General features: G+C 46.0%; 1 protein-coding gene across 1 annotated transcript; it reads right to left on the bottom strand.

Annotated features, from left to right (window-relative positions):
* Positions 1–300: 300 nt before the first annotated feature.
* NDUFS6 (NADH:ubiquinone oxidoreductase subunit S6) lies at positions 301–25,622 on the bottom strand. Its single transcript, XM_075586015.1, has 4 exons — positions 25,387–25,622; positions 10,391–10,444; positions 2,566–2,688; positions 301–429 (listed from the first exon to the last, which is right to left on the bottom strand). Exons 1-4 carry the CDS (start codon positions 25,555–25,557, stop codon positions 361–363), a joined length of 417 nt encoding a protein of 138 aa, XP_075442130.1. The 5' UTR covers positions 25,558–25,622; the 3' UTR covers positions 301–360.
* Positions 25,623–26,015: the final 393 nt, after the last annotated feature.

The following is a 26,015-nucleotide window of genomic DNA, read 5'->3' as shown; positions in this document are numbered from 1 at the left end:
ATTTCAGAATACCAACAAAGTTTGATGTTTAAGCAAGGCACAGCTGACCTCAATACAGAATAAAACTACTGGAGTAGCTCAGTGGTAATGACACCGCTGCAACGAGATAACAGTTTAAAACTCAGTGTCGGATCTCTTGCGAGGTTGTGCTCCTCAGCCACCAAAATTACATTGTAGGCACTCATTGTACCTGCAAAATTGTATGTGCAGACTGTGTACAGTCAGCACCATATAATAATAAATCATCACTAAAGCACACAAAACCTGGCACCCACTCACACAAGAACCAGACAAGCTCTGTAATAGTTACATATATTTTATTGGTTATGCTTTGTACACGAGTTGCACATGATGCTTCATTCAATGATGATGCTTCTGTTTAAATTGAAGTCCACAGTATCCACAAGTCCCGTTTCTTGTTTGTTTGTCCTAAGAGAAAAAGAGAAGTATTTCAGCATACTTGCAAAACAATGCAGCCAGTATTTCTCAGTTAACATCTTAAAATTAGTATTCTTTTCATTCCAACGGCAACACATTACTTTTGTTTTTACGGGGTATGGGAGGGGTTAAAACTTTGGAAAATTAGTTTATTGGAAGTATGCTTCCTATGGGGTAGAATGTATATCTCGAGACAGGTCCGGGACCAGACGGAAACGTTCATCTAAAAATCAGGGATGGCCAACTCCAGTCCTCAAGGGCCACCAAAAGGTCAAGTTTTCAGGATATACCTGTTTAAGCACAGGTGGCTCAATCAGTCCATGCTTCAGCACAAGTGGCTCAGTCTTCAACTGAGCCAACTGTGCTGAAGCAGGGATAGCCTGAAAATCGGACCTGTTGGTGGCCCTTGAAGACTGGAGTTGGTTACCTCAGACCTAAATAAACCTTGGTGTTGTTCTTCAAGTTATGCACTTGCCTGCCTTTTTTTCCTTCTATTTTGCCACAATTATTGTTGCAGATTGTGACGGGGAGGAAAGGGTTAACACCTGATTTGCCATGCATTACTGTTGTTGCCCTGTCCCCGCCATTTTTATTCCCCATTTGCAGACCATTCCCTGTCTGCGAGGGTAAAAGACAAGATGCATTGCTTGCCATACCCTCTAACCAACACATTATGGCAGATCTTAAATGTAAGGCAGGAGGTATCTTTTTTGTAAGTCCAAGCAGGAATTACTTGGACATCCAGCTGTGATATGGGTGAATGAGCTTCGGTATTTTTAGGACCAAGCCTCAAAGGCTGTAATTATTTTTATGACGGAGCCTCAAAAGGCTCCCACAGATTTAGAGTCCCCCTGTCTAAAAGAGTGTCAATTATGAAAAGACCCAGAGACCCATAATGTATACAATATATATGTATACAATACTGGCATACTGATGCACAGCAGATGTCAGGCTAGTGACACCTTTGAGACAGAGACCAGACACAGTGGCCCCAAGTTATGGGTGTAGCCCAGGTATGCCAAGTGGCCTGGGCGTCAACCTGACCCATGCGCCCTGCCCACCGGACAGCCCTTTTGACCGGTCTTATGAATTGTGGGTCACTTGGCTATTCGTGGGGTTTTTTGTTCCCACGAGGGGATTGGATCCACATGTTAAAGATAGCTTCGAGCAGTCTATAACTTTGGCGTCCCAATTATTCCCAGTGTGATTCCTGAATTTTAATCCATGATGTAAAGATGCAAGACTTTGTTCCAGTACAGCAGCAACCAGTCCAGGAGTGAAGGGGTTAATAACCACAGGACTTTTAAAACCAAGGCTGCATTTCTTGCGCTTGCAAGCAGAGGACAATTTCTTTCATTCCCCGATTCCCGTAAGTGTTGTTTTCAAGTGTATTCTGCAATGTCGTGTGTTTGTCCATTAAGGAAAAAAAATCACAATTTATTTTGCAACTTGTTCTGTTCAATCAAGTACCCAGAAATATAAATGTGTTGATAAAAGTTGGTGTCATTGTGACACAGATGCACCAGAGCATTTTTGGGGGATTTCTTGTACGAGTGGCACCATGCTCTGTTCAATATATTTATCCAGATATCTATAGAGATACACACACACACACACACACGATTGATACAGTATTACAGATGGATTTTGGAAGCTGTTTACATTGCAGGTGTCTCTAGAGTTAATAGTTTGGTACACAGCATACAATCCTCCTTTTGGGTGACAATAGTCAATTGAGATATGGTTTTGTGGGTATGGATTGACTAGATATATATCTATAAAAAAACTGCAGCTGCATAAAAAGAAAACCCTGTAACAAAATGAAACTTTCAGCATATATGAAATATACAATCCCAGACTTGACTGGTAAGCAGGTTGAAACCTTCTTTTTTGCAAGTTGATTCACACAGGCTAAACTACCAACACTATTAAATGAAGCTGTATGTACAGTAGGACAACTTTGGCTCACGTTCAAAGCAGGAGGTACAAACAGATTATAATAGAGAATTAATCTTAATATTAAGATTAATACATCTCTGTGCTGGGGCACCTGAATGTTCCAATGTGCAGGAATGCCGTGCAGTGCTGGAGAGACAGTTAAAAGGGATACAAAAGAAGAGAGCTTACCAAGTTAATATAAACTTTAGGATGCCCCAAAGCGCCACCACCTCCATCGCAAGATACAATTCTGTTTTCAGTTTCAGTCACAGGCTCCTCCGCTATCAAGTTAATGGCAAACTGTTCATTGATCTGCAGCAGAAGTAGTATCAAAGAAAAACAAAAATACTTACATTTGTAGGACAGAGAAAAAAGGACACACACAATTCAGTGTATACAGTACATTGTGGATTTTAATAGATCCAAACAAAAAGGTTTCTACCGTTACTTATTAAAAAATAAATAAAGCCATTCCAAATTTACAAAAAAAACATTAACACTTTGTATTCGTAGAAGAAATATGTATTAAATAAAGTAATATGCACTCAGGTTTCTGCAAGAAGAAAAATAATTTAGCATTTTGTATAGTAAACAGATTGGAGAATTCTGTACTTGTCGCTAGAGGACATTCATTTCTGTGACTCTGTACATACAAAAAGTGTAATGGTTTTGCATTATAAACAAAATATATCAAGGTTTGTTTTTTTTTAGCAACAGGGAACTCCTTCCCTTCATTAAAACATGCAGGGCTGCAGTTATACGCTGCTTCTATTTGCTGAGCAAAACACTGTCTCTCTCGTTCTCTCCTTACGGGGGCATCCTTAATAGGTGCATTAAAATGATGTACTGTTTCCATCTGCTCGTGCTGATGGATAAGGTGGCTAACCGCACATAGGCTGTGTTACAGTTTAAAGTAATGTGATGTCTTGGTGAGTGACAACACAAATACCTTCCAGGTTACTCTGGCAGACATCAAGGCACCGGCTATGGCAGCTGAAAGACCCTGTCTACCTACTTTGTGGGACGGCCACGCAATGACTTGACACTTCTGAATGACAAAAGGGCCATACTACTGTCACTTAATGCACAGGCTCTCAAGGCATGGATGACCTTATTATTAATGCTTGGTCTCTGAAAATCAATCCTACGGGAGAAATACACACGCACACTCTCTCTAGCAGATAAATGAGCAGGAATGAAAAATAAAACATTTACTGTACACAGAGATGTACAAAATGCACTGCATATTGTGCATCACCTTCATCTGATAAAAGAGCAGGAGATTAAAGTTATCTGGATCTTATTTAGTATTTGTGGGTCTTGTAGCATTTGTTGTTATTTTTATAGAGCAGAAAGGCAACATGGTTAAAAACAAGAGAGCAATTTATCTGCCGATATTTCGGCTTCTTCTAGTCATTCCCTGAGAGCAATTTGATTTGGGAAACTGGTGGGTTTAGAACAAGATCTCAGACTACTGGCTCTCCCCCAGGTCAGTTATCTGCTTATCAAAAGATATACAAAAGTACAGTTAAACGGCAAACAAATGAATGGGTGGATAAGAACGCCGTCATAAAAAGGACTAGAAGAAACCAAAATATTGTTAAGGACATTTTCCTTTTGCGTCCCTCCATGACGGCAATTACATTAGGTATGTCCCAAAGCAATATATTAGGAATGGGAGGAAAACATGGACTAGAGGGTGTGCCGACTAGATCCTACAGCGCCTTCCTGCGGAGACTTGTATTTGCAGAGTTTAGAAGATTTAACCCCTAGTGCTTTACGAAGGACCAGATGTCCACTTTGCAAAGTTCCGGCAAGTGGCGGGGACCGAGTCGTCTATACCCATGATGATGCCGTGGGTCTACTGGAATGGGCCCCGATTCTTGTGCATGGGAAATATTTTTTTTTTAAATATATTATATATTTAATATACACACACGGTATAAAAGTGCACATGCATCTTTGTAGTAATAAAGTGATATATTTAATATTATGATATGAATACAACAGTGACTACCAATAGTGTGTGTTCTAAATTAACGTGACACACACACACACACGGTTTTTCAGGGGACGTCAGCACAAGTCTAATAATGAAAATGGCGATCGGACTGAGGCCGCAACACATGCGCCCATGGATCAAGCCCTGAAGACGAAGAAGGAAGCGAGGCGACTAGGACTTTCCTTGAAGAACTCGAAAAAACAAATGCAGCTATCCTTTCAGTCAGAACTACGAGTAGCAGTTAAGAACTTTAAGGAAATATCGTTCCTATCCAAAAGAACCATGGACCTAGAGTCCAAAATTGAGGAGCCCCTTCAACTGGAGGCGAACGCTGACAATGAGATTATTAAACTCAATCATGAAATACAACTGCTTAAAGGGGGCCAGGAGGACCATGAAAAGAGAGAGAGAAAACAGAAAATTCTGTCGATCCCAATAAAAGATCTCCGTCCCTACCTCAGCAGGCTCTTTACGGCAATTGATCCAGCCATTGAGGAGCACAAGCTGGAGATGGACCGGCCCCCTAGAGCCTTGAGCTCTAGATTAGACGACCCTAGAAGAAGGGACGTGACCGTGCGGCTACATCATTATTCCACAAATTAAAGAATCAATGGCTGCTGCAGGGAGAAAGGGGATATACCCTTTGAACATTCAACCCTACAGATCTTCAACGACTCTCCAGTTCCACGGTTGCAAGACGTCGAGATCGAAAACTCTCAACACACTGCGCCCACTCACAGCACACTGCACCCACTCACGGCACATTCACACCAGTAAGGTTGCTGGGAGAAGAGCAAGGGGAATGCCGGGGAAATCCGACATTGGACCGCAAGTACTAAAATATTTTGTCGGATATATTTCGACATTCGACCGGAAAGGGTTAAAACCACTAGTAATGAAGAATGGGGAGCGGATCGCCCTTAGATACCCAGAAAACTTCCTATGCACCCTCGGGATAAATCGCTCTCAGAGCCGAACTCAGCACCGAAGTCCCCTGCACGCGCCTCGGAGAGATTGGCTGGACAGAGCCAGCAGAGACTTACAAATATATTAAAAAAAAAGTGAGGCCGGCTGCCTCCCCTTCACTGCGACCACTCTGTCTTTCCGGTCGCAGTAAAGGGGAGACAGCCAGCCAAACTCTTTATTTGTAGGTCTCTGCTGGCTCTGTCCGGCCAATGGATGATCAGTCTTCGACTCGAATATTGCTCTGTACCCGGCCGACCACTCATGGATCCTGCAACGAATACGGTGGGGCTGCTGGGGTGTCTGGTTCCTGAACCTCTGGGAGATCCTTTCGGGAAGAGTACGGTAGGCCCTGGACCGTCCGCCGCAAAGACCCCCCCCCACCGTTACCACCTGCCAAATAGCTACAGCCCACCTGCTCCAGTGTCACTGTCACACCCCCCTCTCCTCTCCCATCATAAACTTAATCCAACTTACTCCTGCTTATGGACCCCTTCGGAAGAGCCGGGGGCTGAGGGGGAGGTCTCATAGGGCCTGAGAGACGACTTGGAGGGCGGGCGGTAAGTATGTGAATGGGTATAGTGGCGGCCTCAAGGTCTAGATTGACATGGATCCGTCTGTTTGGCCCGTATTGGTCGACTTGGATGTGCCAGACTGCGAACTTGTTGGACTAGCACCATTTGAATGATCACAGATCTGAGCTGATTTTTTTATTTGACCAAGGAACCCGAGACTCTTTGCTGAGCATGTTGAGGAAGGATCTAAAAATTCAAGTTCGGAACCCCAGTATTCCTAGCCGAGCTAACACTGGATAATCGTTTTTACTTTTTGTGCTATTTTTAGCTATTGTAGTAACTATGCAGCCTTAATACTTTGTGCTTTTGTAGTCATTCCAGTGTTACGCTTCTTTGGTGAACCGCCCACTAGCGGTTTTACTAATTGTGACGTCGCTGACTGCTGCACAGCACTGATCGTGTTAGCTTGGGGCTTCCTATATTTCTATAGAAATATAATTCTGATCTGTGGACCATAACATTTCTGTGATCCTACGATTTTGCCAACAAAGACTAAGATTCATTGTGGGACTTTATAGCTAAAGAGGGAATAGTCTCTCTGTGCTTTGGAAATTTTACTACACCTGCTGTGGGAGGTTTCCCTGATGAGGCGCATGCTTCGGAATGGATTACTAGTGCGGCTTGTGAGAGAAGCTACCATCCGTGAGGGGAGATGACACCATCCTGAGACCAACCGCGACCATGCATCTGAGGGTCCTGTTCCTGAGCAGTGTCTTTACCTGATGTTTGGCAACATATGTGATGATCACATGACATGCCTATGAACTACTAATTTTATGTATGCAGAATAATTACCCTATTTTCAATACAATTCTGTTTTGATATACTTCACTATGAGCGTATTGCGCTGTTCTTTTGTTTAAGATTCATCCTTCTCTCCGCTCATGCTTGTTCCAGTTCAGCATCCCAAACAAAGACCACCCAGGGGTTATTAACAACCCAAAGATAGTCCTTGATTATTCAGATCATGGCTAATTCATCACCCTTTAAAAAGGTAATTTCACTTAACAAGAAAGGCCTGCAATCTAATAGAAAACAAAGACTGGCTCTCCAAGAATTAAAAAAAAAAAAAAAAAGCAAAAGGGTGATCTCCTATTCCATCAAGAAACCCATTTTAATGTCCAAGATCCTCCCAATACATTTAGAAACACTTTCCCGAATGCCTACCATTCCCCATTTAAAAAAAAAAAAAAAAGGGTGTTGCCATCCTAATCAGACAGCGAGTCCATTTTAGAACAGAGAAGGAGGTGTTCACAGATCCAGAAGTCAGATTTCTAGTAATTCATGTTTCTCAAGCAGACTCTGCGTTAACGTTAATCAATGTTTAGCGCACCAAATGATAAATCAGGCTGAATTTGTGAGGGGAGTCCTGGAGGCAAATCGAACCCCAATTCCTATCAACTCTAAAATTCTGGTAGGAGATCTGAAAATGGTTCTCTCACCGGAGTTAGATAGGTCCACAACACCAGGCCATGCGCATTCGTCTCTAATACAAAGAACATTAAAAAAAAAATTTGAGAGAGTTTGTCTTGGTAGATGTCTGGAGAGCGAAACACCAGGGTCAAAGGGATTTGTCTCAACACCGCACCAGACATTCTAAAGTAGACTATTTCCTAATAACCAAGAACATTCTCAAGGCAACTTTGCAATCCAATATTGGACCAATCACATGGTCATAACATGCATCGGACGATTTGACCCTCTCCCTTCCCTTTGTCAGAAGCAACATACTCCACTGCAGACTGAACGAGTTCCTGTTAAATTACCCAGAAATTGAAAATAAAATTATCTCTAGAGGAATATTGAAGTCTAAATAAGGGCTTGGTGGAATCCCCTTCAATGCTTTGGGAAGCCCATAAGGCCACTATTAGAGGAGTACTAATTTTTGCTGCTTCCCATAAGAAGAAATCTAAACACAAACTGTACAAAGAATTGTTAGATAAAATTGTTACCCTAGAACAAAAAAGCACAAAACTAAACCAAAAAGGTACTGTACAAGTCTGACTGAAAACAGATTGGAGCTAAAAAAGATCCAGCTCATGATTTCGAGAGAGAACTAAAATGGACTAAACTATATTACGACTAAGGGAACAAAGCAGATAAGATCTTGGTCAACAAGCTTAGAGGCATGAAGACTAGGAAACAAATTACCTCCATCAAGCGTAAAAACAGAGTGATCACTCATGATGATCAAGAGATCGCCCGCCAAATTGCCAGTTTCTATACGAAATTATAAAACCTGTATCGGAGGCGCTACTTCTGCCCTCAAACTCAGACGCTATATCAAATAATCTAGAAGGCTGCAATCTCCCAAAGCAGAAAATAACCTAAATGGAAAAATTACACAATTAGAACTGGCGAATGCAGTCAAAACCCTTAAAAATCGGCCAAGTCTCCAGGCCCGGACGGCCTCTCCAATGTGGCAGCTACCGACCTCACTCCTAAACTCAGATATCAAAGTATACAATAATATTGTGGCCAATTGGTTAAATCCCATTCTACCGAGACACAGACAAGTGGGGGTTATCTTGGGGAGACAAGGCATCTGACAACACAACGAAAATAATTTACATAATAGATCAAGTCACTCCACTAAAACCAAAGTGATTCTACTAAGCCTTGATGCAAAAAGGGCCTTTGACAGAATAAATTGGACATTTTTTGGACAAGACCATGCAATTCTTTGGCTTTTCAGGCCCTTTTCTTGAGGGAGTCAGAGCCCTCCACCACTCCCCCCAGAGCATTGGTTAAACTTCCAGGGAACAAGTTGGAAACTATAGATATCAAAAACAGTACGAGACAGGGTTGCCCCCTATCCCCCCTCCTTTTTGCCCTTTCAATTGAACCCTTAGCTTCAAAAATTAGATTAAACACAGACGTCAGAAATGATAAAATCACTCTTTGCCGACGACATCTGAACGTTGGCCAATCCTCTAGTTTCACTTCCAAATCTGCAAAGGTCTTTAATAGAAATCGGCAGGCCGTCAGGTTATAAAATTATTAATGAAAAGTCAGAGGCCCTGAATGTATCCCTGCCTGAATCCGAAATCAGACTTCTGCAATTGAAGTTCAAATATAAATGGCGGACTTCCCATATTAAATATCTAGGGATCAATATCGCTAGACTACGAACCACTTTATCAATGTAATTACCCTCCTCTGACAAAATTTAAAAAAAACAGCTGAACTGGAACAAGCATCAGATATCATGGATTAGAAGAATAACTTTAATTGATGTCCACCCCAGGCTATTATATTTTTTACAAACTCTCCCGATCCATATACCAAGGGGGGAAAGACCCACAAAATAGAATTTTCTAATTCATCTAGCAGGGCAAAAGATCTAGAGAGGCTAGAGGTCAGTGATGCGGTCTCCAGAGCAAGAGGTTGCCAGAGGGTCACAGATTTGATAAGATACTATCAAGCTGCCCAGCTAAGACAAGTGGTGGTTTGGAACGCAAATCCGGATCAGTTCTGCTGGGTAGCTGAAGAACCACAGTACTCAAAAGACCAACCCTTGACACTGTCACTTTGGTTGAATGAGGAAAAAAGAAGGAGCCAAGCCAAAAATCCACAGTACTGGGACCAATGAATCTGACTAAGTATCTGGGCTAAGACCAAGCTAAAATACAAGCTCTCAGCAAACATCTCCCAATTTACCCCCCTATTCGATAACCTAAACTAGGGGTGTGCAAACTGGTGGCGTAGGATTTTCTAGGAGGGGGTGCGGCGGTTGCAGAGCCCCTGCGCTCTTAACCCAGGCATGTAAATTAAATGCCGGGGGAGGCGCGAGCCTGTGCTACTTCCCCTACCTGCTCTCAGCCGCCTCTTCAGCGATGCGGTGTGTGTGTGTGTGTGTGTGTGTGCGCATCCATTACATACTCGCTGGTTCTCTTAAAGATTCGACCTCCCCTCAAAATTAAATTACGTCTTTTATTATTACTCATTTAAATTTTTAATGGATCCCATGGAATGGATTAGCCAACAGATACTTATTATCCTTTGTGTTAAGCCACTTGGCTAATGATGGTATTTTGTTTTCTTCTAAGAAAAAAAAGGACTCAATATAATTCACATTTAGAAATTAAATATATTGTTTAGGTCTGTACAAATCATGGTTTTTATATAAAAATAATTGTTGCCTGCTTTAAAGCCCTTAGTTAATAAGGTGTCACGGTGAAGACAGTGGAGTGAAAGCTTGAAGGCAGCCAAGGCGAGACAGAAGAGATAGAAGTTAATCCAAAAACAAGAGACCATGGATACAAAGACAGAAATGAATGAATATATTCTGCGCCATTTAGAAATACTCAATTGAGAAATTCAAAGCAAGTGCATATATCTTTTTTTTTGTTGCGAGGACAGACAACCACATTCTTAATATATACCCTTTTCAAAGGCAGAAGCAGCAGCTTGTGGTTATTGGCAAGTCACCATATTAAACAAAATATGTCAAATGTTTTTAAATAAACCTCACCTCTTTCTGTCGTCCAACAAATCTTACTTTTCTGTAGTCATGTTCATCAAAGACCTAAAATAAAAATGGGGTTATTTAATATCATGTATAAAAAGAAAGGTGATTGATATGAATCCACCTCTCTGGAATACCCTTAAAAACAAGTGTCAATGTGCATTAAGCTGTAGTCCATTATGTATCTGATGTACAGCAGAGAAAGTGTAAAACTTATTCATACACAAGAGCTTATCTATAATTCCTAACAAGCGTACTATTACTATTTAATATCAAAGTAATCCCCAGTGCTCTTTATTAATAATTCAGTTTTTTTGCATTAAGCAAATCAGATCTGCAGACCTCCGGTGACCATCCGATTACCGATATATTTGTAAGAGAGACAAAAAAGGCGTCATGGTCAGCCTTGCTCTGTCGGCCAATAGAGCTGCAGCTCTTTCTGTTGGTGAACCCACGGCCATATTTGTAGGCTGTTGTGTTATAAACACAAAAGAACAAATAGCACAGGGGCAATAGGGTTGCTAGTAGTGGCCTGCACTTTGTCCTTGGGGGCTAGTCCAAGTAATGTTAAAACTAAACATTTTTAAGTGGCTCTTTGATTTTTGATCATAATAATAAATAAAAAAAATAGTGTTTCTACTTTTAAGATGTGACTTGCTAAATATTTCTACGACGTATCATATTTAAAGCTTGATGGGTTATGCAGCTGTTGTTGTTTGGAGCTGTGGCCCTCGTACCCATGGTTTAAAGCTCGCCCCAACCTACTTTCCAATTAGCAGTTTTTATCATGATCCTGTGTATCACAGACCCAGTATGGTCTTTCTCCCTCCAGCAGAAAATAGAGGTACATGAGAATTGTGCCAGGTAGTGTTAGGCCCGGGCCATAGAGGGGGGGAGCATTGCTGAGGCGAGCGGACGCTGAGGCTCGCCTGCAGAAGCTGGGCGATTTCATGCCCATACAGGCGAGCCAGCGTCCGCGATCGGAGGTGGGGGGAGACTGTAGGGAGGCGGGGCAGTGACGTCGCTGGGCCAATCGCCCGCGACGCACTGACGTCGACGTCACGGCGCCGTGACGTTGACGCAGCCCCACTCATTGGAGGGTTTCAGCCGACAGCGCGCTGAAAAACAGCTTGGCGCTTGGCTGAAACCTCCAACTCCTCCGCACGCCTGCGGACGCTCGCGTGAGCCCCCTCTCAAGGCATCCTCATTGAGGATGCAGGGGCTCAGCGCGGAGCGTCCGCACGGCCTGTCCATCTATGGACACGGCCTTAGGACCTGCAGATTGCTCATGCCGTGAAGTGGCTGCAGGCTCATTACCTTTTGGCCAAAGGGTTTAACTGACTGACCCTTTTTCATGAGCAGATAAGCACTGGGGTATTGCACTATACAGTATGTTGTGTCATTTTGTATGATGCGCTGGCCTTTCTGTTTTTGTTTGTACATTGAAAGCGAATATTCTTGTTCGAGAAAAAAAAAAAAAAAAAAAAAGAGAGCCTATTCAAATGTATAGAATACATGTAAATGTATAATTTCAGTACTATTTGATATTTGGACAAAAAGCCAAAAGCATTTGCAGTTCCAAATTTTTAATCCTGCAAAATAATCATCTACCAGTGTAATTAAAAAAGGTAGCAGATTTTGTCATTAGACTAAAAGCAGCAGATATTTGCACCCGCCCATTTAATCACAATCGGGGTAAATTCGATATACAGTATACGGAAGCGGTCAGTTGGGTCGTTGGTGCAGCTAAAAATCCCCACAGACAGTCAATGGGGATTATCGACTGAAAAATGGCAAAAACGGTTGTTCATGGCTACGATTTCTAGAAGAATTAGAATTTAAGGTTCTGTTATATAATTTTTGGGGGAGGTAATTTTTGGGGGAGGTAATTGCCTATGTGGTGCACATGAATAATTACCTTAAAGTAGCAGTAACTGAACTGTCTTCGGACTGAGAAAATCTACTTACAGAAGTAGCGAGGCGTTATTACCCATGCTAAGGCAGAACGCAATAAATAACGAGTGCTTTGTGATAATACACCCGTTACCATTGTTCTCAGAATGGCAGATAAATCTTGTGGTAATAATGCGGTAGCGTTAATGGGAGTATTAACACCATCTACATCTGTATATGCCACGTTGCTTGCGACCATACCCACACTACAAAGCAGTGCTAAACAAGATGCCACCTTAGGGCCCCATCCCAGTGCTGGAAGATATTCCCTATGGCAGGAGATTTGAGCCTTTAAAAAGTCTGAACTAGTAAATTTTCAACCGGGGTTCTGTGGCTGCAAGGAATGGGGTGGGGGAAGAGAGCTGGGACAACTGTGCCAACTCTCCCAGGCCCGGCAGCACCACACGCAACAGTGACTTGGCAGCTCCCCAGCTCAGCAAGCAGTCCGATTATCGTTATCCTTACTCTTCCTGTCGGCGCCGGAAGCCGCGTTTCCAGCCAACAGGGGGAGGGAGCTGTGGACTGGCGCAGCAACGCAGGTCTCCTCGCCCCAAGGTAAGAGATAAAGTGTGATTGTGGAGGGGTGGGGGAAGGAACAGAGAAAGACAGCTGAGGTTCCCCAGAATTTCCCAATTTAAATTCTAGGGTTTCTTAAAAAAAAAAAAAAAAAGAAGATTGAAAACCACTGGTCTAAGCACATCAAAGCATTATATGAGAAATAAAATACTTTTGAGCAGGGACATTGCAAACATTTGACATGGGCCAACTCAAATATATATGAGATGGACGGCAAATATGGAAAAATTAGTCTCACAGGGTAAGTGTTCAACACATTGCTGGGAATAAGCAACATTGCAGTCTAAGGCAGCGGTGCGCAAACTGTGGGGCGCGACCCCCAGGGGGGGCGCGACACTGCCGACGGGGGGCGTGGGGTTTACAGAGGCCCCGCGCGCTTCCCGAAGGCACTTAAATTAAGTGCCGGGGGAGCTGCAGGGCCTCTGTAAACCTAACTTACCGTGGCTCCGGCGGCTTCCTCCCTGCGGCGCCATGGCAACGCGGCGTCAAAATGACGCTGCGAGGTCATGTGACGTCACGTTGCTATGGCAACGTGACGTCATTACGCCGGAGCGCGGGTAAGTTGGGGTTGGGGGGGAGCGGGAGTGAGGGGACAGCCGTCAGGGGGGCGCAGGGAAAAAAGTTTGCGCCCCCCTGGTCTAAGGAAAACCTCTCACTGGGAGAGAAAAATCAGCAGGCATTGCAAGGCAAAAAACTGCATAAGGCAGGACTGCGCTGAGTTAGAAAAAAGTTTATTTAACCATTGACAGACAACGATAAAAAGGGAAAATCCCCCAGTAAATCTAAATCTGGGGTGATCGTTTGCCTCATCTCCTCTCCAACATTGTAGTCTAGTAGAGAAGGTTTGATAAACATACCATTCTCAATTGGTACACACACACACAGAAGTGTCTACAACATAAAAGTGGCTCAATATAAAGAAAGTATTTAATCTACTACAATATCTAGGGAATATACAGTGCTGTGAAAAAGAAAGTACACCCTCTTTGAATTCTATAGTTTTACATATCAGGACATAACAATCATCTGTTCCTTAGCAGGTCTTAAAATGAGGTAAATACAACCTCAGATGAGCAACAACACATGACATATTACACTGTCATGATTAAACAAAAATAAAGCCAAAATGGAGAAGCGGTGTGACAAACTAAGCATACCTTATGATTCAATAGCTTGTAGAACCACCTTAAGCAGCAATAACTTGAAGTAATCGTTTTCTGTATGACCATCAGTCTTTGCCCACTCTTCTTTACAATGTTGCTTCAGTTCATTGAGGTTTGTGGGCATTTGTTTATGCACAGCTCTCAAGGTTCAGCCACAGCATTTCAATCGGGTTGAGGTCTGGACTTTTAATGGGCCATTGCAACACCTTGATCCTTTTCTTTTTCAGCCATTCTGTTGTAGATTTGCTGGTGTGCGTGGGATCATTGTCCTGTTGCATGACCTAATTTCGGCCAAGTTTTGGCTGTCGGACACATGGCATCACTTTTGACTCTAGAATACTTTGGTATACAGAGGAGTTTTATGGTCAAATCAATGACTGCAAGATTCCCAGGTCCTGGGGCTGCAAAACAAGCCCAAATCATCACCCCTCCACCACCGTGCTTGACAGTTGGCATGAAGTGTTTGTGCTTATATGCTGTGTTTGGTTTTTGCCAAACGTGGCGCTGTGCATTATGGCCAAACATCTCCACTGTGGTCTCGTCTGTCCAAAGGACATTGTTCCAGAAGTCTTGTGGTTTGTTCAGATGCAACTTTGCAAACCTAAGCCGTGCTGCCATGTTCCTTTTAGAGAGAAGAGGCTTTCTCCTGGCAACCCTTCCAAACAAACCATACTTGTTCATTCTTTTTCTAATTGTACTGTCATGAACTTTAACATTTAACATGCCAACTGAGGCCTGTAGAGTCTGAGATGTAACTCTTGGTTTTTTTTGCAATTTCTCTGAGCATTGCACGGTCTGACCTTGGGGTGAATTTGCTGCGACGTCCACTACTGGGAAGATTGGCAACTGTCTTGAATGTTTTCCACTTTTGAATAATCTTTCTCACTGTAGAATGATGGACTATATATTGTTTGGAAAGGGCCTTATAACCCTTCCCAGATTGATGGCAGCAATTGCTTCTCTAAGATCATTGCTGATGTCTTTCCTCCCTGGCATTGTGTTAACACACACCTGAATGCTCCAGACCAGCAAACTGCTAAAACTTCGGCTTTTATAGAGGTTGTCACACTTGCTGATGGTCAATTAATCAAGGGCATTTGATTAGCAGCACCTGTCTGCTACTTAGCATCTTAATTCCTATGGAAGCAGTAAGGGTGTACTTAGTTTTTCACACATGGCTTCTCCATTTTGGCTTTATTTTTGTTATATAAATAATGACAGTGTAATATGTCATGTGTTGTTCATCTGAGGTTTTATTTACCTAATTTTAAGACCTGGTTGTTATGTCCTGATATGTAAAACCATAGAATTCAAAGAGGGTGTACTTTCTTTTTCACACAACTGTATATTATGACACACACACCTTACAATAGTATATTCCTATAATCAAATCTATAGAAGTGCTCCCCAAAACAAAGTGACCTGGATATATATATAAAAAAAAAACATAATTAAGCGCAAAAACAATCTTTGTGTTATCAGTAGAAGCAAGAGTGCTCAAAAAGGTTTAAAAAAAAATGGGAGTGCCAACACATCTGCGGTCAGGTTTGTTAAATTCATACTTTGGGATAATCCTAAATCTTCTCCAGCTACAGCTCGTCACAGTGAGGGGCTCCACTCCCACTCTGCACAGTTAGTAGGTTGAAAGAGACAAGAGCTAGGAGGACACCAATACTATAATATTTTTTTGAATTATTTCTTTCAGTAAAAAGTATGTCAAGTATCACACTCAGTGTAAAAGATTGAAACAAGTGTGTCAAGGAATATACAGCGGGATCTCACTCATCGAGAAGCGGTTCCGTCTGTGCTGTAATGGATGCTGGGACCACTCCTCTCACACCACTCCCAAGGGACGTAGCATCACGAACGACAGATTGTTGACAGCTCTTCTGCTAGCATCAAAAGCCCTATGCGTTTCGTAGGTGTACTATTTCCTCAAGGGGCATGGCTCACATAAGTCTGCTCACTTTAGTGTTTCAAATCAGTCACATGACAAGTCCCTAGAAATACATTTCAATAAACGTTCCCTATGTTGATTAAAGTTAATTTGTAATACCTTATACAAAAGTGTAATGCTATACCTAATCAATATAAAATTGCCTTCATAGAATGCATATTTATAGACTGCAAACATACTGTTGAGTCCTAAAAAAAAAAAAAAAAAAAAGCTGTGTGTGCTGTGCACGCGCATAGTAAGTGAAACTTTTGACTTTTGTCACAGAAATTGTATTTGTGTTGGTGATATTTTAATTAAAAATCAAAATACAATTTCATTGACAAAACGCAAATAAATTTGACTTATAATGCGCGTGCTTGGCACACATCCCCTGTATTAGCTATTTGCACTAAGTGTGAATTCCTTGTGTGTATGTGTGTCAGCCAGTGTGTGTGTATGTGTGTGTCAGTCAGTGTGTGTATGTGTGTCAGTCACTGTGTGTATGTGTGTCAGTCAGTGTGTGTCCGTCAATGTGTGTCAGTGTGTGTGTGTGTCAGTCAGTGTGGGGGGGGGGGGTAAGCAGAATTTGCGGAAGGGAGGGAGGTGGTGCGCAATGTTACACCCCGCCCTTGGCTGCAGCAGGACACACACACACACACTGACAGACACGCATACACACACACACTGACAGACACGCATACACACACATACACACACTGACTGACTGACACACACTGACACACTGACAGACACACATACACACACACACACACACACACACACACACACACACACAGACTGACACGCATACACACACACACTGACTGACACATACATACACACACACACACACACACACACTGACTCACATACACATACACAAACACACACCCCTTCCCCTTCCGCACCCCTCCCGCATCCGCTGCCCGGACCGCCCGGGTCACCCTTTCTTCCAGCAGCAGGAGCTTGCCCACGGCGCCGAGCCCCTGTGCTGCGCGAGTTGCGCCGTGTGCCACTGCTTCCTGCGGGGGCCCGCGAACGCCCGCGTCAGTGGAGGGCAGAATGGCGCCGTGTGGGGCAAACGGGAGCGTGTGGGTGGAACGGGGCCGCTGCCAGCCGCTTCTGCGCATGTGTGGCGTCCGTCAGCGGCGCCATCACTACTGCGCATGCGCAGCATGGCAGCGGGTGGGGAACAGCGGCCGTGAGCTTGCCAGCGCTGCAGGAAGACCTGCAGGAGCACCAGGTCAGTGTGCTGCTTGGCCTGCACCCGCCGGGGGCAGATAGCGGCTGCGCGCCACCCCCTCCCCACTCCTCCCGCGGTGATTGGAGTCAGTGGTGCCATGGCAACTGCGCATGCGCGGCACGGAAGCGTGCAGGGGGCGGGGAACGTTAGGAGCGGCGCCTATCGCCGCCGCATATGTCAGCGGCCGTGTGGGGGGTTCGGCGGCCATTAGGAGCGGCGCCGGCGGCGAGCCGCATTTGATTTTTTGAGCGGGTGGGATGTCAGTGTTGGGGTCGGGCTGAGCCAGAACACAGCCCGGCCTCAACTGCCAGCACTGACGTCACATCCGTTTCATTTCTGTCTCCACAATCCATTTTTGCCCCAGTTCGAATGAGGTGCCACTAAGGAAGTTTCACTTCAAAAATATACTTCACTACGCAACTAGGTCCAAACATCTATGCATAAGAGAGTTTCCGGAGAAAAACAGTAAGAGGAAACACATACATAAGAAATCTATTTAAACATTCAAACAACATTTTCCATTAATATAGTTATTATGTACAACCCAACCAACCAGTCACCAACAAAAGGAGTGGGTGTATACAAAATAAAGAATATATAGTCAAGTTTTAAAAAAAAACCTTCAGAACAATGTCTATAAAAAACAAAAACACTCTACACAGGATTTCATAAATGCATAGGAAAAGCATCATATTATATGTAACCACCTGAAAGTACCCAGAGTTGCTTGGGATGTCTGAGTTCGTAGCAGCATCCCCTTTGTAGTGTTCGAGAGGATCCAAAACCATGACAGTTCACCTTATTTTTATCCATAAAAAAAAAATCATACCTTGAAAGTTTGGTTGTTCTAGGTCTTCTAGTTTGGGCGTGCATTATGAGACAGACACACACACACACACACACACACGAGTATAGCCCACTTAGTCAAGAATGAAAATGAACCAAGTCCAGATATTTATTAAGACCCTTGGGTGCATTGTGTTCAATTTAAAAATCCAATGTTTCCCACTTTGGTAACTTCTGAACCATCTAATATCACACGTTCAAGACCCTTACATTTCAATCCAAGGTGATTTTGATCATGAGGAGTCTGGATACACTGACACTGGCAGCAAAATCCCACTGGGAGACTAACATACCTATTGACAATTCCAATATCACTTTAGTCGCCCATTTTCTCTCCTTACCCTCCACCTATGGTCTCTCCCAATAGACCGCTGATCCTCACTGCCATGGTTGTCTGCTCGCTCACACAGATAGGAGCAAACACTGATACGTTATATAGAGTAATTTATTGTATCTACATACAGAATGATCATTCAGCAAAAGTCATAATAGAGACCCTGCCAGGGGGCAGACCCATGCAGGCTTATATAAAAACTTTTCCCCATTCATAGTCTAACATTGGTTACTAGGCAGATAATAATGACTACTCCCTATTCTAAGCCTATCATTTTACAGGTAGTTAAAACTGGTTCCAAACAGCTCTCCAAGAACCAGGTATGTTGTTACTATAATTCTGGGTGTTGAGCTAAAAGCACGGTCAAATCTACTGTCAGTAAAACTAATTCATGCCATACTCAATCTTTCACACAAGATGGATACTTGAGACAAAACAGGACAGAAAATGGATACAGAATACTGCTAATAATTATCCAGAGACCCTCCCAGTCCATTTCAACAGCACTGTACTGACGTGTCTCACGCTGCAATAGCGTTTTTATCAAACACGAAATGCATCAGAGTACTTCCTGCCACCTTCCAATGTTGATCACCCCCTTTTCCGGCACAGTCTCAACCCCATAAGCCTGCATGACAGCACTCTCCTTGTCCTACCTATCAACTGCTCTTGTACACCTTCTCTGGTTTAGTCTCCTGTTCACTCCCTCTTTCTGTTGGAGTTTGACTAGGCTCTGTCCTTGGCTTTCTCCTATTCTCACTCTACACCTCTTCTCAAAATACTACAATCTTTTGACTTTCAGTATCAGCTCTATGCCAATAACCTTCACTGACCTAGTCATGAATAGATGCTCAGCAAACTCCTCCTGGATGTCCCACCATTACCTAAAGCTTAACATGCCCAAAACAGAACCAATACTCTTTCCCCCTTCCACACCCAAACCAAAGTCCTACTTTCTCCACTTCCAAAATATCACTAGGATAAGACCTTTTCTCATTCCTGACCCAAATAAAGTACTGATTCACGCACTCATCTTGTCCCGCCTAGATTACGGCAACTTTCTTCTACAGTAGCTGGCATTCCCCAGGTCAGTCTGTCCCAACTATAATCCATCCAAAATGCTGCTGCCAGAAGCATCTATAGTAACTCACTCATCGTTCCACTATGCAAATCCCTACACTGGCTTCCCATGTTCTCTATAATCAAAATGTAAAACCCTTGTTCTGACTTGTAAATCTCTCACCATTATTGCACCCCCTCCCAACCCCATCCCCAAATATATATCTCTAAAACACACCTGCCTTTCTAACTCTTACCACGCCTATCTACAAGTTTCCTCCCATGCTGCACTCTAGATACCCCCCCCCTGCTTTCAGACCTCCCTTTAATAAAGGTTATCTGGCATACCCCTAACATCCACCAACCCCCTCCAATCCTATGACTGTGGGTCAGCAATGAGCAGCCACGTTACCGTTTGTTTCAACATTGCCCTTACTCCGGTGATTGAAAAAGGATGAGGACATGAGGTCTTACACTTATTTGTCCTTACTTGGTAGGGAATTATGTAATATACAGAACAATGTACCCCCATTGTACTGTGCTGCGGAATAGATTGGCACATACAAACAAGAATACATATATATTTTACATTATTGTGGTTCTTCCACAAGGACATTCTAAAAAAAAAACTACAAAATTAGTTGTACAAAACTACAAATATATAAGATGTGAACTTCTAAAACACACAATTCATGAAGGAAATAAATGTTTTGTTTTTTTTAAATCAAATATACAAGTAGAACAGGTCACAATTAAAAAAAAAAAAAAAAAAAAAAAACCACAAAAAAAAACCACCATTTGGTTTTGTATCCAACTATTTTTGTTTAGTCACGGATACATTAGTTTGTTTTCATTTACCTGGGGAACAAGTTTATTCTTCAGAGAACTTGCTTTTCTATATACAGTACCATCTTTGCTTTAGCTGGTAAACTTGGATTTAGAATTGGATCACACACAGATTTGCTAATGCTTCTTTTTCCACTATCCCCCAAAGATCTTAATGAAGACCTGAACTTGGTTAATTTCCCTTCAAAACTAAGTGGGATATAAATACATATAATAGGATGCTTGCCAGTGTTCATCCTGCTTTTCCTATGAATTTATCAAATAGTGTATGTATAGAACTATTTGTATAAGAATTATTCTGTAGGTTTGTGTCAATGTATCAGAGACTAGTTGGTTTGTATACTATTTGGTTATTCTGAAGATGACTATTATTGAAAACTTTTTACACTCATATGTAAAAGAGCGCATGTGAGCGCTTTTATTTTAGGTATATCATTACACTTGTATAAGGTATTAAAAGGCAATTAATCAACGTTTATTAACATGTCTCTTTAGGTATTATTAGGTACTTGTATTATCGTGTCCTGTAACTGATCTGAAACACTGAAGTGAGATTACTTATGTGAGCCATGCTTCCTAAGGAAGCGGTACATGCATGAAACACCTAGGACTTTTGGTGAACGTGGATAGCCCTTCCGCCATCAGTCGCTCGTGATGCATAGTCCCTTGAGTAGTGTGCGAGGAGCTATGCCGACGACCTCAGTGTCCAGTACAGCAGAGATAAACGCTTCTGGAGGAAAGAGACTCCACTGTATATTACTCAATATGCTTCTTTTAAATCTTTTACCATGCGAGTGCGATACTTGCCTTACTTTTTACTGAAAGAAACGATTAGAAACAATATTATACTATTCCTAGCACAAATATGTATGTATATACACCAAATTGTATTGAATTTTACCTCCCATTGTTCGAGAAAGGCTCCATTGTGAGACAAAACTTAAAATTCAAAACAATTTGATTCTTCTACAAATATGAAGTTACTGTCTCTGTTCTTGGTTTGATTCTTAACTGTACAGTATCTAGGCTGTCAGCACACAAAGTTGACTTAACCTCTTTCAGTGAGTGAGTGTTCTGTATATATTTATTACTAGCTGAGAGACCGGCGTTGCCCGTGAGTTAAATTTCCCGCTAGGAGGAGGGGGAGGGGGGAGAGAGAGCGGACGGGAGGAGGGGGGACGACGGGGAGAGCGGACGGGAGGAGGGGGGACGACGGGGAGAGCGGACGGGAGGAGGGGGGACGACGGGGAGAGCGGACGGGAGGAGGGGGGACGACGGGGAGAGCGGACGGGAGGAGGGGGGACGACGACAGTGGACGGGAGGAGGGGGGACGACGACAGTGGACGGGAGGAGGGGGGACGACGACAGTGGACGGGAGGAGGGGGGACGACGACAGTGGACGGGAGGAGGGGGGACGACGACAGTGGACGGGAGGAGGGGGGACGACGACAGTGGACGGGAGGAGGGGGGACGACGACAGTGGACGGGAGGAGGGGGGACGACGACAGTGGACGGGAGGAGGGGGGACGACGACAGTGGACGGGAGGAGGGGGGACGACGACAGTGGACGGGAGGAGGGGGGACGACGACAGTGGACGGGAGGAGGGGGGACGACGACAGTGGACAGGAGGGGGGGACAGTGGACAGGAGGGGGGGACAGTGGACAGGAGGGGGGACAGTGGACAGGAGGGGGGGACAGTGGACAAAAGGGGGGGGACAGTGGACAAAAGGGGGGGGACAGTGGACAAAAGGGGGGGGACAGTGGACAAAAGGGGGGGGGGACAGTGGACAAAAGGGGGGGGGGACAGTGGACAGAAGGGGGGGGGCAGTGGACAGAAGGGGGGGACAGTGGACAGAAGGGGGGGGACAGTGGACAGAAAGGGGGGGACAGTGGACAGAAGGGGGGGGGACAGTGGACAGAAGGGGGGGGACAGTGGACAGAAGGGGGGGACAGTGGACAGAAGGGGGGGACAGTGGACAGAAGGGGGGGACAGTGGACAGAAGGGGGGGGGACAGTGGACAGAAGGGGGGGGGGACAGTGGACAGAAGGGGGGGGGGACAGTGGACAGAAGGGGGGGGACAGTGGACAGAAGGGGGGGGGACAGTGGACAGAAGGGGGGGGGGGACAGTGGACAGAAGGGGGGGGGACAGTGGACAGAAGGGGGGGGGGGACAGTGGACAGAAGGGGGTGGGGACAGTGGACAGAAGGGGGGGGGGCAGTGGACAGAAGGGGGGGACAGTGGACAGGAGGGGGGGACAGTGGACAGGAGGAGGGGACAGTGGACAGGAGGGGGGGACAGTGGACAGGAGGGGGGGACAGTGGACAGAAGGGGGGGACAGTGGACAGAAGGGGGGGGACAGTGGACAGAAGGGGGGGGACAGTGGACAGGAGGGGGGGACAGTGGACAGGAGGGGGGGGACAGTGGACAGGAGGGGGGGGACAGTGGACAGGAGGGGGGGGGGACAGTGGACAGGAGGGGGGGGGGACAGTGGACAGGAGGGGGGGGGGGACAGTGGACAGGAGGGTGGTGGTTTGGTTAAAATTTCCGGGTCTCTCCTCTCCACTCCCCCTGTATGTTTCTCCGCTCCCCCCTCTCTCTCCGCTCCTGCCCCCCCATGTGACACACACACACACAGTGTCACACAGTGACACACACACACAGTGACACACACACACAGTGACACACACACACAGTGACACACACACACAGTGACACACACACACAGTGACACACACACACAGTGACACACACACACGTCACCTCTCCTTCCGTGCGCCGCCATCTTAGTTAGTCCGCGAGGGAGGAAGTGGGTCCTTCCGGGCGCCGCCATCTTAGGTGGCCGCGTGTCCCCCCGCCGGGGAGGGAGGTGAGTGGAGCGGGAGGGAGGTGAGTGGAGCGGGAGGGAGTAGAGCGGTTTCCGGGCGCCTCTTAGGTGGCCGCTTGTCCCCTCGCCGGGGAGGGAGGCGAGTGGAGCGGGAGGGAATGGAGTGGAGCGGGAGGGAATGGAGTGGAGCGGGAGGGAATGGAGTGGAGCGGGAGGGAGGTGAGTGGAGCGGGAGGGAGGTGAGTGGAGCGGGAGGGAGGTGAGTGGAGCGGGAGGGAGGTGAGTGGAGCGGGAGGGAGGTGAGTGGAGCGGGAGGGAGGTGAGTGGAGCGGGAGGGAGGTGAGTGGAGCGGGAGGGAGGTGAGTGGAGCTCCGGGGAGGGAGGTGAGTGGAGCTCCGGGGAGGGAGGTGAGTGGAGCTCCGGGGAGGGAGGTGAGTGGAGCTCCGGGGAGGGAGGTGAGTGGAGCTCCGGGGAGGGAGGTGAGTGGAGCTCCGGGGAGGGAGGTGAGTGGAGCTCCGGGGAGGGAGGTGAGTGGAGCTCCGGGGAGGGAGGTGAGTGGAGCTCCGGGGAGGGAGGTGAGTGGAGCTCCGGGGAGGGAGGTGAGTGGAGCTCCGGGGAGGGAGGTGAGTGGAGCTCCGGGGAGGGAGGTGAGTGGAGCTCCGGGGAGGGAGGTGAGTGGAGCTCCGGGGAGGGAGGTGAGTGGAGCTCCGGGGAGGGAGGTGAGTGGAGCTCCGGGGAGGGAGGTGAGTGGAGCTCCGGGGAGGGAGGTGAGTGGAGCTCCGGGGAGGGAGGTGAGTGGAGCTCCGGGGAGGGAGGTGAGTGGAGCTCCGGGGAGGGAGGTGAGTGGAGCTCCGGGGAGGGAGGTGAGTGGAGCTCCGGGGAGGGAGGTGAGTGGAGCTCCGGGGAGGGAGGTGAGTGGAGCTCCGGGGAGGGAGGTGAGTGGAGCTCCGGGGAGGGAGGTGAGTGGAGCTCCGGGGAGGGAGGTGAGTGGAGTTCCGGGGAGGGAGGTGAGTGGAGTTCCGGGGAGGGAGGTGAGTGGAGTTCCGGGGAGGGAGGTGAGTGGAGTTCCGGGGAGGGAGGTGAGTGGAGTTCCGGGGAGGGAGGTGAGTGGAGTTCCGGGGAGGGAGGTGAGTGGAGCTCCGGGGAGGGAGGTGAGTGGAGCTCCGGGGAGGGAGGTGAGTGGAGCTCCGGGGAGGGAGGTGAGTGTGATGGGGGGGGAGAGAGGTGCGGGGGCGGGCGGCCCAGGGGACCTATGAGATTTCCCCTAGGGACACAGGAAGATGCAGACAGGCATACAGTGCTTTCACTAATATATAATAAGATACACAGCACATGCACACTTAGCATATAGCCACTTGAATACAGGGAATAGAAAAAAAAATCATAGATTTAAAATATATATATATATTTAAATACCCACATGTAGAAAGTCAGCACAGATCAGAAGGTAGTCTTTCCCCCTGTAACACTCCATTGTACAGTATGTTTGTATTATGGCATTCACATGAATTCCACACTCATTTTTCTAGCAGCTTTTATTACGCCATGGCAACAAGTGACAGCTATAAAACACATTCCTACGCCTGTGCCATTGAAATTGCCAAGTATACAAGTGTCTATTGCTTTGCTGCTCGGCCCGAAATGAGGTTATAATCCTACAACGCCCCTCTTTGCACAGAAAGGGATAGTACAGAGCAAAGCGGCCATGGGATGGAAGGGATTATTCCTGTCCCATAGATTTTACAACCTACATCAATACGATTTTTAATGTAGCACCTGCAGGTGAACACCAACTAAGCACTAATCATATTACAGATTAGGGGACAAAACAAATATATATCACACACACACACACACCGCTCAAACCCATTAACCACATAACTGCCATAGCAAATCGAGGCCACCTATTGCATTTCTGCCACATCTGGCAGCAAAGGGGGATCCAAACCTGTACAAATATCACACACAGGAATTAAGGTCTCACGTCTTGGTGCTGCAGCAACCCCCCCCCCCCGATTTATATATTACTAGTCGTGTGTTACTGAATTCGTATGTAGAGCAGTGCTGCTCCCAATGCCTGTGTATTGCAGCAGCCGCAGGTGCGCTTGTCCTTTAATGTGTAACCACTCCAGCAGTGAGGGGGTTACGCCCCGATAACGCGGGCGCGCGGGTAGGTATACGCGGTGATCAGACCCCTGTGTGTACATGAAGGGACATGACCTGGCCCGTGTGGGTGACCTTCTCCCCGGTGCCGGACACCGCCGCGCTGTAACATCTCCAGGCGCGGCCGCTCACAGACGCCAAGGGGCGGTGAGGGCTGAGACTCCCCGCAGAGCTGCCGATCACCCCCCGGGCACAAGCTCGGCCCACCACAGAGCAGGGGGCCGCCATCTTTAAAGTCACCTCCGATCTCTTCCCTCCACCCTCTCCCGCCTCTTCCTATCGGTTGCCTGACGCATTATTACGCGGAAGGTGGCAGCAAATAATGTCCCGCCCTCTTTAGCACCCAATGAGAGGGGAGGCAGTGCGGTCACGTGGGGTCTAGCTGGTGCGCGCGCATTATTAGGATGCGCACAACCGGTTTACAGGTGTGCGCATGCGAGTGGTGCTCGTGCCGGTGCCGAGACAGGTTTGTAATGGCGCGAGTTGTTGGGTATTGTGACGTAGGTTGAAAGAAACAATGTGATTGTCTGCGACCCCATAGTTGGTTCATCCCTGTAACCCCTCCAGTGCCAAAGCGGTCTATAGCGCACTGCATGCCCCTGTGACACTGAGGGGTGACATGCAGGGTGAGAGTTTGTTGCTGTATTACCGGTACACCGAGACTCATGAGTTAACCTAGATGAAGC

The sequence above is a fragment of the Ascaphus truei genome, chromosome 2 (genome assembly GCF_040206685.1).
Source record: "Ascaphus truei isolate aAscTru1 chromosome 2, aAscTru1.hap1, whole genome shotgun sequence".
Classification (NCBI taxonomy): Eukaryota; Metazoa; Chordata; class Amphibia; order Anura; family Ascaphidae; genus Ascaphus; species Ascaphus truei.
The sequence above is the reverse complement of the archived record's forward strand: the minus strand, read 5'-3'. Positions and strand labels throughout refer to the sequence as shown.